The 20,638-nt window shown below is 38.3% G+C and overlaps 2 protein-coding genes and 2 long non-coding RNA genes across 4 annotated transcripts in view; 3 read left to right on the top strand and 1 right to left on the bottom strand.

Moving 5' to 3' along the window:
* Nucleotides 1-20,638, bottom strand: part of LOC311271816 (exostosin-1) — a 288,114-nt gene that overhangs the window by 106,827 nt on the left and 160,649 nt on the right. The gene's annotated exons all lie outside the window — the stretch shown is intronic.
* LOC311271330 (uncharacterized protein) lies at nt 8,924-13,047 on the top strand (the record flags this gene model as incomplete). Its single annotated transcript, XM_084376944.1, has 6 exons — nt 8,924-9,081; nt 9,413-9,521; nt 11,171-11,269; nt 11,404-11,540; nt 12,480-12,504; nt 12,775-13,047. 6 exons carry the CDS (start codon nt 8,924-8,926, stop codon nt 12,811-12,813), a joined length of 567 nt encoding a protein of 188 aa, XP_084233070.1. The 3' UTR covers nt 12,814-13,047.
* Nucleotides 15,547-16,873, top strand: LOC311271831. The gene is made up of 4 exons (XR_014624483.1): nt 15,547-15,632; nt 15,766-15,902; nt 16,202-16,226; nt 16,601-16,873. It is a non-coding gene; the product is annotated as an uncharacterized lncRNA (long non-coding RNA).
* LOC311271593 lies at nt 18,689-19,973 on the top strand. Its single transcript, XR_014624444.1, has 4 exons — nt 18,689-18,777; nt 18,912-19,054; nt 19,366-19,384; nt 19,727-19,973. It is a non-coding gene; the product is annotated as an uncharacterized lncRNA (long non-coding RNA).

The raw sequence follows: 20,638 nt of genomic DNA, 5'->3' as shown, positions 1-20,638 counted from the left end.
CCTCTGTAACTTAGCTGCGGTGTTCTCCAAGGATTCATTCTCCGCCCAATATTATTTTCAGTATGCATGCCTTTTCTGGTTGTTTTGTTTAAGTAAAAGGAAATCCACGAAGAAATGGGGGAAAAGTAAAACTAAGGCTACCAAAGTCAAACATGTTTCAGGTTTGGTGATGAACAGCAGCGTAATTAGTTTCTAAGAAGCTATGTTAGCAGCAGCCAGCAGCCACAGGAGCTCCGTAGCAAGTCGATCAAATTGTTCCAACAACTCAAACTAGTGTATAAGCCGTGTGCACAGCTCATACAGCTTCCCTTTTTATTCATAATTGGGGATAAGAGTGGAAGTGCCAGTTGTTGTAGTTGTGCAACAGTTGTGTACCACAGTTGTAGTGGTATTAGCAGACAAGGTGTTTTTCCTATATACAGTAGTGATGTGAAGAATGTTATCTCACAAACACCAGATACAAGTACTTCTGTATTCTGATGAACAAGGAGAGAATCTCGGTTACAAGAACCCGGAGCGGTTTTACAAGAAATGTTCTACTGACCTTTCATACAGAACTCAACAGCTGCCAGCAAGCTGCTATCAAACTTTTTAAAAAATGAAGTATCAATACCAACACTAATGCATACTGCAGGAATAACATGACTGCACTTGTGTTAAATAATGTGTAACCAAAAAATAGGATATATATAAATCCAGAGTTAAAATCCAGAGTTAAGAATAACCCTCTAAAGTTGCAGAAAATGCTGTGTGAAGGTGTTCTGGTTGCCAAGAGAATATTTCATAAAAGGAATATAAAATTAAAATGACCTATACTCACTGTTAGCTCAATTTCATCATACATATAATGTTTAGCTTGGACAATGTTCATATTTAACATAAATGACTAATGGCACAAAATCACACAACAAAGGCCACATCATCCAGTAACCACACTGATAAGGAGATGAAATGTTTTGGTTTGGGATGGACAACACCTGCAACCTCCCCTAAACAATTATATTTAAAAAACAAAACAAAAACAAAAAACATGTAATATCCATTATTGGTATTTAACCAGAAGTTTTATTTAAGAATTCACATTAAGTGGCAACTGCCGATGCAAAAATGGTTATATCAACTTGAAGTCATGGGGAAATATTATTATATTATTATATTGATCATTTTCAAGTGTAGGTTTATGAATGTCGCCATTTTTGATGAAATTGGTTTTGTAATTACTAATGGCTCTTAATGCATGTTGTTACATACTGGAGCTGGAACCACTGTCCTACTACAGTTGTAGTGGTATTAGCATATGAAATGTTTTTTTCTATATACAGTGATGATGTGAAGAATGTTATCTCACAAACACCAGATACAGGTGCCATATTGTACTTCTGCTATTTTCTATTATTCAAGTAAAATCACTAAGTCATTATGGCTTGACTGAAAACTTGAACTGGAGGAACTGAGAAGAGAATGGAGATGACTCTTGTTTTGATGGTTGGCAAAGATGCAATGAGACATCACATTTCAGCCCTGCATATATAAATGGGTGATGTGTATCAATCTAACAAAAGGCACAGATATTTACATTAACTGTAAACCTCTCAGTGCTCTGTTCGAAAACAGCCTTTTGTTTCTGACTGTGAAAGGTAAGAAGGGAATTCAAATTTCATCCTCATTTATGATAGTCTAAGTTACTCCAACACAAAAAACAGCAACTGTTACATTTGACTATTACATTTCTTATTTTATTTTTTTAGGATGAAGTGTACTGTGGTCTTTCTTGTGTTGTCCATGGTCGTTCTCATGGCTGAACCTGGAGAAGGTTTTATTGGATTGCTCATCAGTGGAGCCATCTCCGGTACGGTGGAATCATTCTGCCTTTTACTGGGACATACTTTGACACAAAATGGCTGGAAAAACACTCGCATAACAAAAAAAATGGTTTCACAATCAAACTGTTGGTCAAATGCAGCAGCATCACTCAGTTTACCATAATACAGGACAAGAAAGCATTTTGTTATTAACATTTTTAGTTACACCTGAATTTCCCCTACGATGACATGTTTAAGTGACTGTTGTGAAAAAGGGCATTATCTGATCTCAAATTAATGTATCATAAATCAATGTGTATAACTGACCACGTACGAGTATGCACAAAACTGATGAATGTCTTTAATGTTCTACAATGTGTTCATTACAAATGTATTACTCTGCTGACTGGTAAATACAAGAAACAAAGTTTTTTTGTGATGTATGTATGTATGTATATTAAGAGTTCAGATTTAATGCAGTTGTTTTCCTCTCTTGTCCGTTTTATTTAGCTGGCACGATGATCCACGAGTAAGGACCTGTTCCTACTGTTTGTTTTTATTTTTTACAATTATTGAACAACTAGTTTTACAAAAGATTTTAAAGTTGAAGTAACATATACATGTAACTCAATGTGATCATAACATCATATCTATATTTCTTATATATGATAATGCAAATACAAACACCCTTATTTTCTTTACCTCGACCAGTCTTATCCGCAGCCGCCATGGGGACTTGCAGCTGGAGCAGCTGGAGCAGCTGGAACAGCAGGAGCAGCTTGACAAACGTTCACTTGATGCTTTTCACTAGGCTGAAGAGGCCACTCTGAAGTTATATTTTGGATGAAAGAAAAATGCTTCTTGCTCGTCAACATAAGAAAGAAAACTATCAAGTGTGGCAACCACAAAAACATATGCATAGACTTAATTGATTGTGGAATTTTTTATAAATTTGGCAGACTGAGTTGTTCAAAATAAATATGCATTGCAAGAAAACATTTTCTGCTGTTTTACTTACAATTTTAATTAGAAAAAAAACAATAAAAAATGATCAGTTAATGGAAAAAAGCTGGGATGTGTGTGTGTGTGTGTGTTCTGTGACAGGGACCTGGGTAACTTTTGCTGAACAGCAGCAACTGTGGCCACAAGTTAGAGTTACAGTATGCGATGATAAATGCAAACATATAGAGTAATAGTAGTAGTCGTGAAGTCTTTGGAAACTATTACATTTGGAATACAAGTAAATTAATAAAAAATTGTAACTACTCTGACAACACATACACAAAGACTCAAGGTGTTCCATAAGGCTTTATACTAGGACCGATGAAGGATCAGCTCTTTTAGTACAGACATAACAATACTGTTTCATCTGCAAATACTTGTTATGTTCGGCATTATGCTGATGACATTACGCTATACTGTTGTGCTGACTTGACACAGCTTTGAGTCTATAAAATGCCATAAAATAGTGAAGAATGTCGTCATTACTTTCCAGAGCCTAGCATGGCAAGTACTTGTTTTACACCACTGGCTTTGCTGATTGTTGAGGTATTTTTGCTATTATTGGTATCTGTGTGTTTTTTAATTTTTTTTTTTTTTTTTTATTCTAAAAAAAACGTACTTGAGCTCTGGTGTAGCATTCTTTCTCTGTATATTGTCATTAATCTGTGGTCTCACTCAATGTCCCGGCCACAACACTATTTGATTGGTAACACGTCACAAGTAACAGCATATCAACACTGAATAATCTGAATCTGCAGAGTAAAGTTATCAAATTTCCGTAGTACATTGTATGGTGTAGCAGAAAATGGAAATACTCAAGGACCATGAAATTGCATACAAGTATTTGAGTAAATTGTAGTTAGTTATATTACATCACTTGTTATTCAAATTTAAATTTTTACTGCAAATGTGTATTGGTTTCAAATATCGGTTATTGAACTCCTTGATTGATGATGAAAACCATATGGGTAGATCCCTATCCAAAACCTCAAATATTTTTGTTAAATAAATCGTCGCACGTTGTCATGTTCTGGAGCTGAACTCTCTCAATGCTCCCTCCAGCTAAAAAACAAACAAAAAAAGGAACAGCAGAATTCTAATGCATTGCATAAGCAACTGGATATACAGTAGTGTGCAGACACAAAGGTGGCAGTATGCTCATCTAGAGTTGTTGTAACATTACACCAACACAATGTTGATCCAAAGAGGAAGTTGGCTTTGCCCTTCTTGTTTTTCGTGAAGTGTTCAAACCACTAACAGCAGTGTGGCTAGGTGTAGTCTGTGAATGATAATCTCTTCTTCTTTTTCAAATTCTTCTGCTTTCTTAAAATAGTTTGTGTCACAAACATGAAAAACACTATTAAGCAAAAACTACAAAAGAATGCTAAGGTCATTACTATCTACCCATTACTATAACTAGTTACTCTATAACTAGTGTTTGTAGAGTTTGGATATATCTATACATTTGGGTGACTCATTTAATTACATTTGTTTGAATTATTTTCAAGGGACAGTGACACATACTTTAATGGAAACACATCCAGAGGGCAGTGTTTTCAAAAGTACCTAAAAGTCATACTTGAGTAAAAGTAAATATACTGTGTTAAACATTACTTTGGTAAAAGTGAAAGTCACGCATATAAATAATATTTAAGTAAAACTCTTAAAGTACCTGATATCAAATATACTAAAGTATCAAAAGTAATTTTCTAGCAATAAATGTTCTTAAGTATCTAAAGTACATGTAAAATTATAGATACATTTACATGTACAGTATCTATACTGTATCCTATGAGTCGACTGATTATTGGCTGGGCTGATTACCACTTTGGCTCGTATGATGCAATCTGGGTTAGGATTAGGGTTCTAAAGTAACTAGTATTAAAGTTATCAAATTAATGTGGAGTAAAAGTACAATATGTGCCTCCATAATGTAGAGGAGAGCAAGTATAAAGAAGCAGAAGATGGAAAAACTCCAATAAAGTAGTACCTCAAAGTTGTACTTAAGTACAGTAATTGAGTAAATGTACATACTGTAGTTACATTCCATCACTGCCTGTTTTTTTTTAATGACATAAAGTTATATCAATAGTGTAGGCATAGATGTATACGTGGTAAAACTTCTACAATCCAGCAAAATGGTAACAACATGAAGAAGAAATTACTGAAAAAAGACTGCATATCATCATCATCCAAAAACACTCAAGAAACTATACTACATCCAGATTTCTGCTGCTCGTCTTATCACACACATCACACATCAACCCCGTCCTTCAGAACCTCCACTGGCCCCCCCATCCCCCAGTGTACCCACAACTCCTAATCATCACCTACAAAACCCTCTACAACCTGGCTCCCCCCTACTTGTCTGAGCTCCTCCACCGGCACACTCCCACCCGCACTCTCAGATCTGCTGGCGCAAACCAGGGCCTTCTCCATTGCCGCTCCAACCCTCTGGAACTCACTCCCAAAAAACATCAGAGGATCCCCCCTCACTGTCCACCTTCAAGAATACCTGAAAAACACACCTCTTCAACACTGCCTACGACCACTAACAAACTCTATTCTCATCCTCCTTCTCCGCTTTGTTCCCCTTCTCATGGACTATTTCATCTTTGCATTGTTTTCTTTGTTTTGTTTTTCTTTGTTTTGTTGTTGCTTTTTGTTAAATGTCTTTGAGTATTCAGAAAAGCGCTATATAAGTACAATGTATTGTTGTTATCAAGTAAAAGAATTTTTCTTTCTCCTACATACTGTTGATGCTTTACTGACACTTCACCCGGCAAGAGCATGTAAACCATCAGTTTGTTTTGTCAGGTGAGGAACAATGACTGAATCCTCTCCTGACTTGACTCTGATAAAAAATGAACGATGCTAAAGGTGCAATTTAGCCCTAACTACCTCTTTCCATGGGTGCCTCTTGCTCACTTTTGGGTGTTACGTGACAAAATGCTGAACGACTTCAATGTGCTGTTTGCTGATAAATGATAAATGTTCTTGCACAATCACTGTGACTTGACACATGATAAGGTCTTCTGCACATTTCCCACAGTCAACTGTGTTGAAAGATATTTGTCTTGGTTGCTACATTTTATAAAAAAGATGTTTTGGCTGAACAGTAAACAGAAGAAACATCACGAACATGAACAACAACACATACAGTGGCATGCAAAAGTTTGGGCACCCCTTAGGAAAATCACTGCATCAGTTTGTCACTTGCTGAGCTTTTGAAGCAGCAACTTCATTATACCTTATGGAAACAGAAACATCTCAGTAGTGAAATCATTTTTATTGGTCCAACAGAAACATTTTCATGTGCATCTAAACAAAAATAGGCATGTGCATAAATTTGGGCACCCCAAAGAAATAATTCCATTAATATTTAGTAGAGCCTCCTTTTGCTGCAATAACAGTCTGTAGACCCCTTCTATAGCCACAGACAAGTCCCTGAAGTCTGGCAGGTGGTATTTTGGCCCATTCCTCCATGCACAACGCCTCCAGTTCAGTCAGGTTTATTGGCTTCCATGCATAGACAGCCTGCTTCAAATCAATCCATACATTTTCAATGATAAGGTCTGGGGACTGGGATGGCCATTCCAGAACATTGTACTTGTGCTTCTGCATGAATTCCTTGGTGGATTTTGAACAGTGATTACAATCGTTATCCTGCTGAAAAATCCAACCCCGGCGTAGCTTCAACTTTGTGACTGACTCTTGAACCTTCTTGTCAAGAATCTGCTGATACTGAGAGGAATTCATGTGGTCCTCAACTTTAACAAGGTTTCGAGTTCCTGTGCTAGCCACGCAGTCCCATAACATGATGGACCCTCCACCAAATTTCACAGTAGGCAATAAGTTCTTCTCATGGAATTCAGTGTGTTTTTTTCACCATGCATACAGTACCTCCTCTTGTTCTGACCAAATAACTCTATCTTAGTCTCATCTGACCACAGTATTTTTTTTTCATCAAAGTACGCTGGATTGTGGAACGATGAAAAACTACACCATCAGCAGCCAGATGTTCTTGTAGTTCTCTGGAGGTGGTCTGTGGCTTGTCTGTGACCATTCTAACCATCCTTCGCCTGTGCCTTTCCTGTATTTTTTTCGGCCTTACACACCTTTCCTTCACAAGGACTGTTCTTGTGGCCTTCCATTTCTGCACTACATTTCTGACTGTGAAGGTGGACAATCCAAACCTTCAGATAATTTCTTGTACCTTTCTCCTAATTCATAATAATGAATTATCTTAGTTTTTAGGTCAGTGGAGAGCTGTTTAGAGGCCCCCATGTTGCCTCACTCTAAGAAAGAACCTAGGACAAGCACAGCCAGCAATTACCTATGTTAAACAGTCTTTTTCATGATTGGTTCCACCTCTCTTTGTAATTGAAGGTCTCACAAGCTAATCAAAGCAATTTTGTGCTGCAACCTGTCAGCTATAAATCCCTACAGGGGAAAACACTCAAATGTCTACATCTCTGTAGGAAAACAAATCTTGTTGCTGTGATCTTCTCTTATAAAGGTAGAGCAAATTATCATATATATATACAGTATATGTGTGTGTGTATATATATATATATATATATATAGCTGATCAACACAGAACACTAAGGTAAAAAAAGCGCAAGCATGTTCTTCTGATTCTGACCTTACAATCCAGTGGATTGCCTATGTGATGTGCAGAGGTGGCAAAAGTAAACTACTACAGATCGATTTTTAATCGCAATGTGATTAAGGGCTGCGCAGTCACTCGCAGCCTCACAAGCGGAGCAGTGCAGCGCAAACTTGGTTTAACTGAGTGGCTTAGGAATCACCAAATGACTTACTTTAACAAATTGTTATTCGTTTATTTCATGAAGATTTGTAACATATCACTTTTATGAGGATCACAGTCAGAAAAAAATACATAGCCCAATTATGTTAGTAGTAGCTGCATCATAATGATATCCACGCAGCACGCATATTAAGCTTTAGCCTATAACCTATTCATTGATGGACATAAATTGTGTTATTTTGGGTCACGTTTATACCTGAGTTGGTCCAGGTTTGCATTCTCACCAGAGGGACAGCACCAAAGGTTGGCATTTGGTGCGGAATCAAGCGGACCGAGACCATCCCTTTTTGGAGGTCTCGGTTTGCTTGATTTAGTGCGCACCCGAGTGCGATTGATGCTTTCACACCGATGAAAACGGACCGAACTAAGAGCTTTTGGTACGAATGGACTGATTAGTGCACACCAACTGCTGTAGCGGTGTGAAAGTTAAAAGGGCATTATAAGTGTGCTATTTTAAAAGATCAGTTTAGCAGACTAGACGGCTCCACGGTAAGCACTTCTGATCAGTAATTACTGTTGATTTCAATGGGATATATAAATAAATATCGCAGTATCCGACAAAATAATTGCAATTTGATTTTTTTGACCATATTGTGTAGCCCTAGCTTTGACTTTTTTCCTTTTTTTGACTAAATGATGAGATACATATTTAAGAATACAAAAGAATTACACATATTTACATTAAGGGGATTTAGCAGATATATTGCAGTGTTTTATTTAAAACAATATCATAAAAATGCTTTGATATGTTGTTAATTATATTTTGGTGCATTTTACAGTGTTTTTTGGTACAGCAGTGGCACTGACAGCAGAACAATGCACCCTACCAAACTGCAAAACTGCTCTGGAATGGCTGAAGAAGGAGCGGACGGTGGTTATAGCAACAAGGGGGGGCTGGAGCGGACGGTGTCCTGAAGGTGTCCTGAGATGAGACACGAGAGGAAGAGGGGGGCTTCGGAGTGGGTGTGTGTTGTGTAAATAGTCATGTACTTGAAGAGAACTGCACCGTGTGCTGAATATTTGGACAGCACTTTGCTACCACTCTCACTGAGATGAATGCCTTCTCTTTAGAAAAAAGAGCGAAAGCTGGGAATAGGGCTGCGCTCAACTCCGCGACTGAGAGTGGGAAGGAGGTTAAAATCACTCCTGGTGTGCTCGGTTACTCTTCGTGAAGTTTCATTCATCCCCACATGCAGTACTTTTCTCTTAATGGAAGATGGGAGTGAGGGAAGTAGATTAAGACGTTTATCCAAGATAACAGAATGTGGCACCAGAAAAACAGTGTGTAATGGCGTTTATGAAGCGGATGTCCCTGGTTATGGACTCACCAACAATTAATGTCGTAGGAGGGAAGAGGGGACAAGGGGATGATGTGTATGGGCTAGCCGGACAAGACGCCAGAGGCTCAGCTGCATCCATCCGCATTGAGGGTGGCGGTCCTGACAGGTGGGTTTGTGTAGGCCAGTAGGGACGAGGAGGCTCAGCCACAGGGAGGCCTCCTGAGCGTCTGATGACAGCCTCCTACAGGATCTTGTGGCGGATCTTCCCAATGGTGCAGTGACGGACCGCCCAATCAGCGCTTTCCACAGGTGGGGGAGACACAATGGCGGCAGGAGTACCCACAGAAGCCTGAATAGCAGAGGCATCACCTGGATGGACCAGAGCCTCATCCTTTAAGGACGGAAAGGGCGTGGGAGAGACTAAAAAGTAGGTGGTAGACAGATTTCCTCCTCCACTGGATCTCTTTTTCTGCCTCAGTGTACCACCTCTGGTCCAGGAGGGCTGGGATGGTTTTGGAGTGGAGCTGTGAACCGGGGCTAAGGGCTTTATTCACGTACCGACCTCCGGCTCATCAAGCAGTGCCTGCTTTGCAACGTCTGGGTCCTGTGAGCGGCGTTGGTAGCGGTGACTGGTGCCTCTGCATCCAGCTCTCGTTTCGAGGACTGGGTGGTCTCTGGGTGGAATTATGGCTGAATTCACTCCAAGAATAGCTCATGAAAACTCCATAAAACACATAAAACACTGCGATCCATGTATATGGAACACTTAAAAGAGCAAGATATAAGTAATTCCACAACTGGTAAGGAGTACCTTTAAGAAACATTAAAATCTGAGATTTTAGGCAATACAAAGGACAGGGATTGTGTACAGCCACGAGTCAATGCTTCTGTGTAGGGGCGGAGATATGTTTATGGATCTTGGACCTTAAAGGAATAGTTCACTCTAGAACAAAAGTTTCTTATTCCTCAAAGTGCAGCTGGAGACCCATGGGGGTACCCTCCTGCAGCAAAAATCCATATAACGGGCGTTAATGGTGTCCGAGACGAAAAGGTCCATAAAACTACACAAAAACTTTGTAATATTCCTCCATACTGCTCGTCAGCTGCAATTCAAGTGTCCTGAATTGGCGACATCCAGAGTTTACTTGAAATGATGTCCTTTAGTGCATTTTTCTAGCCTAAACAGTCACAATACTATATTTGCCTGGAGGCTCCCGCGTGCACGCAAGTCTCCCTCACAGCCGCTTGCACTGGATGTAAATACCGGTGTGTATCTATCGAGAGTTCTGTTGATCTTGTCTGGCGCGGCTTCCATAGTGAAAATGGCTGAGGGAGACGCGGGAGCGAAAACGTTTTTTCGGGTAAACTCTGGATGTCCCCACTTCAGGACACAGTATGGACCTTTTCGTCTCAGACACCATTTACGACCCCCCGGGTCTCCTGCTACACTTTGAGGAATAAGAAACTACACCGGACTTCAAATCAGCATGAGGGTGCGTTGATAATGACTGAATTTCGTTCTAGAGTGAACTATTCCTTTAAACATTCTTGGAGACTATGGTGCAACATTACAACACATGTGGGGCTTTAACAACACAAAAACGAATCAGTGCACATGATGTGTTTTTGAATTGTGTGGCAGGCTGCTGTTGTCTGGCTGTTAGTGTCACTGTCTGCCTGTCACATATCTCTGATGTTACTGCTTCATGCAAAAAGGCCGAGAACCTCCCACAACTGAGTCTGAGATATGTTAGGTCAGCTTTAACAAAAGTACCAAACTATATTTTTGACTCTCTCCCTTGAGATTTATGGAGTAATTTTAGTCACAGCTTTAATTGATTTTGAAAAATATAAAATTGTGAAAGTGAAAACTATCCCGCTGCATAAAAAGCTGCAATACAAAAAGATATTTATTTAAATTAATACAAATAGAGTTATTTTATATGATGATATTTTACTGATGAAACACATAAATTACGTCTTTTTCTCAGCAAAAACATTATAAATTGTCTTTTTAATCATATGAACAGTTACGGGACAAAACTTCTAGTAGTCACATTTTGTGAGGCTAAAGAGCCGGGGGATGATAATTAGTGTTGTGTAATTTTGTGTTACCGTGAGAACAGTGAAATATCCAGTCATTACAAATTGAGATTAGATCAACATCTTGTTGTCCATGTGCAGAACTTGGCATTGCAAAATACAATGACAATACAGAATGACTAGACAAGATTATCCATCCTCATCCTTATAAGAGACAGGTAACTCACAACTGCTCAGCAAAGACGTCCACATCACCTCTAGATCTCACTGTGCTCACTTTGCTGTCTGTGACACAATCAAGCTGTGGAAAGGTGAGAAGTCAAAATTAATCCTCATGTTACTTTAATAGGTGAAAAGTCTTTTAGATGAGATGTCATGAGCTTTGACACTGGTGAATGAAGGCAGTGAATGATTCTGGATGTGGCCACTGTGATGTGTTTTTCAGGATGAAGTGTGTTATGATCTTTCTGGTGTTGACGCTGATCGTCCTCATGGCCGAACCTGGGGAGGCCCGTGGTCGTGGTGCTCGTTTCAGACGGATCGTAAGAGGGGTGGGCCGAGGTGTCAGGGCGGGAATGGATGGTAAATCACAAGTGTATATACATACTGAGTTGACTTCAACAGATACACCTCAGATTCACACAAACCGGGTGTATAGTCGCTCTGTTTCTCGTCTATTTCAGCCTTTACACCGACCCCACCGGTGTGTTTGTAACGTTAGCTTACCCAGAAGCCGAGCAGTCAAGCCTGTCCAATAGGGACCCGTGTGCCGTCACATGACGGGCTAAAATCCAATGGGAAAACATGATCTGCCAAAGATCGTTTATTTACATCAAGATGGTTGCTCTGTTGCCGTGTGTGATCACTACTATCAGGAAATCTCCCGTAAATCCTAATAAATAATGCGTAAATTAACATGTATGCAATATTTCGGGGTCCGCCTGCTATTCCGACATGTCTCTCTTTAGACATGCCGCTATTCCGACAAGTCTCCGACAATGGCAAAAAACAATGTCGAAATAGTGGGACGCTTGAAAAATAACTTTAATGCCGCTATTCCGACAATTACAGGTCACTGTCTAAATAGCGGCATGTCGGAATAGCAGCATGTAACCGCATTTGTAACCTTAAACTGGCTTACAACCACTCAACGAGTTCGATGCGAAACCACTTAAGGTTCAAGAAACTGTGACTGACGACGCTGTGTGTCAGCAATGCACTGTCTGATGGACAGAGCGCATTTATGAGTCATATATTTTATTACTCGGTTACTCGATTAGGACCAGGTTCGGGTACTCGGTTAGAAAATTACTCGAAATGCCCATCCCTACATACAACTTCACCTAGTTCTGTGTTTAGCTACAATCTTTTATTTAGTCCTGGTATCTCAGCTAATAAACCTAAAGCAGTAGTAGTAGTCAAAGTACAGACAACATCATTAATGATCTGATTTCAAAGATTTTCAAATATGATAAGAATATACTAATGTTTATTTATGTCATCATTATGTCGTCCCTTTAGCATTAAGAGGAAGAGGAGGAAGAAGGTAAGTACTACTGAGTAATTTCTGTTGATTTCGACCAAACAAATGAAAACCCATTTAAATTCATGATGATATAATAGAGAGTAAAGAAGCATGTGGACACATTTGAGAGGATGGAATCAGTGAATTTCTGTTATTTTTGCTTGAAAAATTATTGCAAAAGTTATTCAATTATTAAAATATTTGTCAATTTACATTCTGCTGATTAACTCTGTTGATAATGTCACAAACTGATTCCTCTATATTTTTCCCCTCTTCTCTAAATTGGTATAGAGGTGGATGGAGAGGCAGATTGGAAAGATCCCAAGATGAAGTGGAGTACGATATGTCAAAGCAATACTATCAAGACTGAGTCTGTTCTTGATTTTGAAGATATAGTTTGAGCTATATCTTTGTGCTCTGCAAAGCAAGAAATAATTGGATGAGTAAACATGAAGCTCTTGAGATGAAGTGACTTTAGTCACAGCTTTAATTGATGTTGAAAAATGTAAAATTGCTTGATAGTGAAAACTATCCTGCTGAATAAAGCTGCTTTACAAAAGACAATCTATGTTTTGTGGTATTATCTAAGTGAATACATGCTTGTAATTGTATTGGTGATTACAATCAATAACATTGATTTTAATAAGTAAGAGGTAAAAGGTTATATTAAGTAGATCTGAAAATGTGTGTGTTGGTATGATCAGTTTATAAAATTAACACTCTTCATATTTCTTTCTGTTTCTGAATGCTCTTAATTCCCTGTTAAAGAAGTACTTTGAGAAAATGCCAGAATTTAATCATTTCCAAACATCAGATCAATTATTTAGTCTGTAAAACATCAGAAAAACAGTTAAAACTACAATTTTATTAGAACTCAAGATGATCATGATGTAAATGTCTCTTTTGGATGTGGCCAACAGCCCAAGAGCTAAAGACATTCAAGGGACTATAATGTTAAATGAGGAAAAACAGCTGATTCCCACATTTGAGAAGCTGGAACCATCAAGTGTCATTTCTGCTTGAAAATTGACAAAAAATAATGATTAAAAAATAGGTGGTGAGTAACCAACTAATCTTTGCCGCTCTACTACAGATGACCTTCTTTTAAAGGCCTTGTCCATCCTCACAGGTGTCTTTAATTATTGTGGTTGATAAGACGTTCAGTCAGGTGTTAGTTGGGCAGGACAGGAGTTCTATGATGTGTCCAGAACTTAATGTACTAATAAAAATAATAACAGGGAAAGTTATCCTAACCTAACAGGAAGATGAGGGAGGTGTCAGTCAGTTTTGTACACGTCCATACTGGTTTGAAAAGAACAAGCAATATTAAAACACATGCTGGGGCTTTAAAGTTGTGCACTGGTGTGTTTTTGTGTTGTGTGGCAGGCTGCTGTTGTCTGGCTGTTAGTCAGAGTCTGCCTGTCTGTTATGACCCTGGGTCATTATTTTGTGTATACTGATGTGTCCCTGCTACTCCGAAGGTGTGAGCAGTCTCCTCTGAGTGTGTGTGTGGGTGTGTGTGATTGATAGCAGGTTGGACCTGCTGATTGGCTAGATCTGGCTGATTGCAGACCCAGGATTGGTCAGAGGCAGGAGAGGAGCCTTTTTGAAGCACCGGCTGACTGCAGTCTTCCCTCTCTCGTCCTGTTTCCCCACATCCAACTAGTACTGGTGTCTAGTGTGTTAGTGAGTTTGTTGTGAGACCCAGTTTGTGAGATCCAGTATAATTATATAATCTGATTGTTGTAGCCTTGTAAATAGAAACGTGTATATGGTAGCCCAGTAGGAGGGAGAAGCCATTACTTTAACCCTTTTTCTCCTGTTTTTCCTGATTTATGGGTTAGGTAAGAGTTTGTCTTTTGGTTACTATTTTGGTGTTGGGTAGGAAGTTAGGGGGTTAGACTCTTTTGGTTTGTTGTTTTGGCTTTGGTCTCCCTCTGAAGTGGAAATAAAATGCTACCTTGAAAACAACTATTCTGTGACACTGGCCTTCTTGGCAGTGGGAAGAATGGGTGAGAGCACATCATGTCATGTCTCTGGTTCCCCTAGACCAGGGGCGTAACATATCTCTGATGTTACTGCTTCATGCAAATAGACTGAGAACCTCCCACAACCCTCCACCCCACATCTTATCTAGGTTACTTAACTGTGTGTAGCCTGAGATGTTTTAGGTCAGTTTTAACAAAAGTACCAAACTATATTTTTGACTCTCTGTTGATAATTTGACTCATTGTTTCAAATCTAATGTTTTCTTTGTCCCTTCTCTAACTTGGTATAGAAGAGTGCAAAGAGCCTCACCTACAGTGGACTACCATCAGTCTCAGTATGATAATTATGGCTCTGTTGAGTGACTAGTGTTCTTTTTGAAGTTATGGTTTGAGCTATATCTTTGTCCTTTGCAAAGCAAGAAATAATTGGATGAGTAAACATGAAGCCCTTGAGATGTACGTTGTGATTTTAGTCACAGCTCTAACTGATGTTGAAAAATGTAAACTTGCTTTATAGTGAAAACTATCCCGCTTAATAAAAAGCTGCATTACAAACAGGCTGTCTCTGTTTTCTGCCTGTTATGTTACGTACATGGGACAAAACTTCAGGTGTTCACATTTTGTGAGGCCATTGAGCCGGGGGATGATAAGTAGTGTTGTGTAACTTTGTGTTCCCATGTAAACACAAAATGTTTCATCATTAGAAATTGAGATCAGATCAAAATTTCTTCATCCATGTGCTTTTTTGCCTGTTATTTTTATGTGATGATATTTTGCTGATAAAACAAATAAATGACTTCCCTTCTCAGCAAAGACATCATGAATGTTTTTTTAATAATATAAACAGTTACAGGACAAAACTTTAGTGGTCACATTTTGTGAGGCCATAGAGAAGTAGTGTTGTGTAACTTTGTGTTCCCATGTAAACAGTAAAATGTCCAGTCATTACAAATTGAGATTAGATCAACATCATGCCATCTATTGGCAGAATTTGGCATTGCAAAATACAATGACAATACAGAATGACTAGACAAGATTATCCATCCTCATCATTATAAGAGACAGGTAACTCACGACTGCTCAGCAAAGACGTCCACATCACCTCTAGATCTCACTGTGCTCACTTTGCTGTCTGTCTGTGCTCAATCAAGCTGTGGAAAGGTGAGAAGCCAAATTTAATCTCATGTCAATTTAATAGATGTCTTTTAGATGAGAGATGATGTGATGAGCTTTGACACTGCTGAATGAAGGCAGTGCATGATTGTGTATGTGGCCACTGTGATGTGTTTTTCAGGATGAAGTGTGTTATGATCTTTCTGGTGTTGACGCTGGTCGTCCTCATGGCTGAACCTGGGGAGGCCCGTCGTCGTGGTTCTCGATTTGGACGGATCCTAAAAGGGGTGTACCGAGGTGTCAGGTCGGGAATAGACGGTAAATCACAAGTCTTCATACATACTGAGTTGACTTTAACAGATACACCTCAGATTCACACAAACAGCAGGCTACTTTAGTCTGTGATCAACAAATCACACTTGACTGTACTAACTTACTACATACAACTTCACTTAGTTCTGTGTTTAGCTACAATCTTTCATTTAGTCCTGGTATCTCAGCTAATAAACCTAAAGCTAAGTACAGACAGTATCATTAATGTTCTGATTTCAAAGATTTTCAAATATGATAAGAATATACTAATGTTTATTTATCTCATCATTATGTTGTCCCTTTAGCATACAGAGGAAGAGGAGGAAGAGGGTAAGTACTACTGAGTAATTTCTGTTGATTTCGACCAAACAAATAAAAACAATCTGAAGACTTTGTGAAATGCCTCAAAACTATCAAACATAGCAAGCATCGGTATGAACCAGATCCCAAGTTGACGTCTTCAATTTCCTCATTTTATCAAAACCCATTTAAATTCATGATGATATAACAGAGAGTAAAGAAGCAAGTGGACACATTTGAGAGGCTGGAATCAGTGAATTTCTGTCATTTTTGTTTAAAAGATTATGGCAAAAGTTATTCAGTTATTAAAATATTTGTCAATTATCATTCTGCTGATTAACTCTGTTGATAATGTCACAAACTGATTCCTCTATATTTTTCCCCTCTTCTCTGACTTGGTATAGAGGTGGATGGAGAGGCGGATGTGCAACATCCCAAGATGAAGTGGAGTACGATAAGTCAAAGCAATACTATCAAGACTGAGTCTGTTCTTGATTTTGAAGATATAGTTTGAGCTATATCTTTGTGCTTTGCAAAGCAAGAAGTAATTGGCTGAGTAAACATGAAGCTCTTGAGATGAAGTGACTTTAGTCACAGCTTTAATTGATGTTGAAAAATGTAAAATTGCTTGATAGTGAAAACTATCCTGCTGAATAAAGCTGCACTACAAAAGACAATCTCTGTTTTGTGGAATTATTTAAGTGTGCATGTTTCTGTTATTTTATATCACTAATTCTGATGATTATGTGGGACATTGTTTATTTAAGGCAGAGGTGAAGGCTTATATTAACTCTATACATCTGTAAAGTGTGTGCGTTGGTTTGATCACTATAAAATAATCACTCTACCAGTGACTTTCTGCTTGTTTCTGAGTGCAGTTTGTTTCTCTAGTAAAGAAGTACTTTGGAAATGATTCAATTCTGGCATTTTCTCAATCAACAGATAAATAATTTACTATATTTTATTAGAGCTCAAGATGATCATGATGTAAGTGTCTCTTTTGGATGTGGCCAACAGCCCAAAAGCTAATGACAGTCAAGGTGCTTTAATGTTAAATGAGGAAAAAAAAGCTGATTCCCACATTTGAGAAGCTGGAACCATTAAGTGTCATTTCTGCTTGAAAATTGACAAAAAACAATGATTAAAAATAGGTGGTGAGTAACCAGCTAATCTTTGCCGCTCTACTACAGATGACCTTCTTTTAAAGGCCTTGTCCATCCTCACAGGTGTCTTTAATTGTTGTGGGTGATAAGACCTTCAGTCAGGTGTTAGTTAGGCAGAACTATGACAGGAGTTCTATGATGTGTCCAGAACTTAATGTACTAATAAAAATAATAACAGGGAAAGTTATCCTAACCTAACAGGAGGATGAGGGAGGTGTCGGTCAGGTTGTACACGTCCACACTGGTTTGAAAAGAACAAGCAATATTAAAACACATGCTGGGGCTTTAAAGTTGTGCACTGGTGTGTTTTTGTGTTGTGTGGCAGGCTGCTGTCAGCATCTGCCTGTCACATATCTCTGACGTTACTGCTTCATGCAAATAGACTGAGAACCTCCCACAACCCTCCACCCCACATTTTATCTAGGTTACTTAACTGTGTGTAGCCAGAGATGTTTTAGGTCAGTCTTAACAAAAATACCAAACTATAATTTTGACTCTCTCTGTTGATAATTTGACTCATTGTTTCAAATCTAATGTTTTCTTTGTCCCTTCTCTAACTTGGTATATTAGAGTGGAAAGAGCCTCACCCTCAGTGGACTACCATCAGTCTCAGTATGATAATGACGGCTTTCTTTTTGAAGATATAGTTTGAGCTATATATTTGTCCTTTGCAAAGCAAGAAATAATTGGATGAGTAAACATGAAGCCCTTGAGATGTACGTTGTGATTTTAGTCACAGCTCTAACTGATGTTGAAAAATGTAAACTTGCTTTATAGTGAAAACTATCCCGCTTAATAAAAAGCTGCATTACAAACAGGCTGTCTCTGTTTTCTGCCTGTTATGTTACGTACACGGGACAAAACTTCAAGTGGTCACATTTTGTGAGGCCATTGATCCGGGGGATGATAAGTAGTGTTGTGTAACTTTGTGTTCCCATGTAAACACAAAATGTTTCATCATTAGAAATTGAGATCAGATCAAAATTTCTTCATCCATGTGCTTTTTTGCCTGTTATTTTTATGTGATGATATTTTGCTGGTAAAACAAATAAATTACTTCTTTTCTCAGCAAAGACATCATGAATGTTTTTTTAATAATATAAACAGTTACAGGACAAAACTTTAGTGGTCACATTTTGTGAGGCCATAGAGAAGTAGTGTTGTGTAACTTTGTGTTCCCATGTAAACAGTAAAATGTCCAGTCATTACAAATTGAGATTAGATCAACATCATGCCATCTATTGGCAGAACTTGGCATTGCAAAATACAATGACAATACAGAATGACTAGACAAGATTATCCATCCTCATCATTATAAGAGACGGGTAACTCACAACTGCTCAGCAAAGACGTCCACATCACCTCTAGATCTCACTGTGCTCACTTTGCTGTCTGTGACACAATCAAGCTGTGGAAAGGTGAGAAGTCAAATGTAATCCTCATGTTACTTTATTATATAAAAGGTCTTTTAGATGAGATGTGATGAGCTTTGACGCTGAACAATGAAGGCAGTGAATGATTGTGCATGTGGCCACTGTGATGTGTTTTTCAGGATGAAGTGTCTTATGATCTTTCTGGTGTTGACGCTGGTCGTCCTCATGGCTGAACCTGGGGAGTGTGGTTCTCAACCTGTCGTGTCCACAATTAATTGTAAGGGAAACCCTCCCATCTGTTTCCAATCAACGGGAGGAAGAGGTAAATCACAAGTGTTCATACTGAGTTGACTTTAACAAATACACCTCAGATTTACACAAACAGCAGGCTACTTTAGTCTGTGATCAACAAATCACACTTGACTGTACTAACTTACTACATACAACTACACTTTGTTCTGTGTTTAGCTACAATCTTTTATTAAGTCCTGGTATCTCAGCTAATAAACCTAAATCTAAGTACAGACAGTATCATTAATGATCTAATTTCAAAGACTTCAAATATGATAAGAATATACTAATGTTTATTTAGGTTTTCATACTAATGTCATTTTCCTCTTTTTGTCTCATTAGTACTCAAACTCGCTAAACGGTAAGTACTACTGAGTTATTACTGTTGATTTCAATCACACAAATAAAAACAATCTAAAGACTTTGTGAAATGCCTCAAAAATAACAAACACAGTAAGAATCAATATGAACCAGATCCCAAGTTGACATCTTTAATTCCCCTTTTTTGTCGAACCCATTTAAATTCAAGATTATATAATAGAGAGTAAAGAAGCAAGCGGACACATTTCAGAAGATGGAATCAGTGAATTTCTGTCATTGTAGCTTGAATATTATTGCAGAAGTCATTCAATTATTAAAATATTTGTTGATTAATATTGTCTTGATTATTTGACCAACTGATTCCTTTCTATTTTTTCCCCAGTGGACGTGGAATGATGGAATGATGATAAATTGAAGCAATACTATCAAGATTGAGTCTGTTCTTGATTTTGAAGATATGGTTTGAGCTATATCTTTGTGCTTTGCAAAGCAAGAAATAATTGGCTGAGTAAACATGAAGCTCTTGAGATGAAGTGACTTTAGTCACAGCTCTAATTGATGTTGAAAAATGTAAAATTGCTTGATAGTGAAAACTATCCTGCTGAATAAAGCTGCATTACAAAAGACAATCTATGTTTTGTGGTATTATTTAAGTGTGCATGTTTCTGTAATTTTATATCACTAATTCTGATGATTATGTGGGACACTGTTTTTTATTTCGGCAGAGGTGAAGGCTTATATTAACTCTAAAGATCTGAAAAATGTGTGTGTCGGTTTGATTACTATCAAATAATCACTCTACCAGTGACTTTCTGCTTGTTTCTGAGTGCAGTTTGTTTCTCTGGTAAAGCAGCACTTCGGAAACGATTAAATTCTGGCATTTTCTCAATCAACACATAAATTATTTAGTCTATAAAACATAAAAAAAAAACAGTTAAAACTACAATTTTATAAGAGCCCAAGATGATCATGATGTAAATGTCTCTTTTGGATGTGGCCAACAGTCCAAAAGCTAAAGACATTCAAGGTGCTATAATGTAAAACGAGGAAAAACAGCTGATTCCCACATTTGAGAAGATGGAACCATCAAGTGTCATTTCTGCTTGAAAATTGGCAAAAAATAATGATTAAAAATAGGTGGTGAGTAACCAGCTAATCTTTGCCGCTCTACTACAGATGACCTTCTTTTAAAGGCCTTGTCCATCCTCACAGGTGTCTTTAATTGTTGTGGGTGATAAGACCTTCAGTCAGGTGTAAGTTAGGCAGAACTATGACAGGATTTCTATGATGTGTC

This window comes from Pagrus pagrus (assembly GCF_965226575.1).
Source record: "Pagrus pagrus genome assembly, chromosome: 16".
Lineage (NCBI taxonomy): Eukaryota > Metazoa > Chordata > Actinopteri > Spariformes > Sparidae > Pagrus > Pagrus pagrus.
The sequence above is the reverse complement of the archived record's forward strand: the minus strand, read 5'-3'. Positions and strand labels throughout refer to the sequence as shown.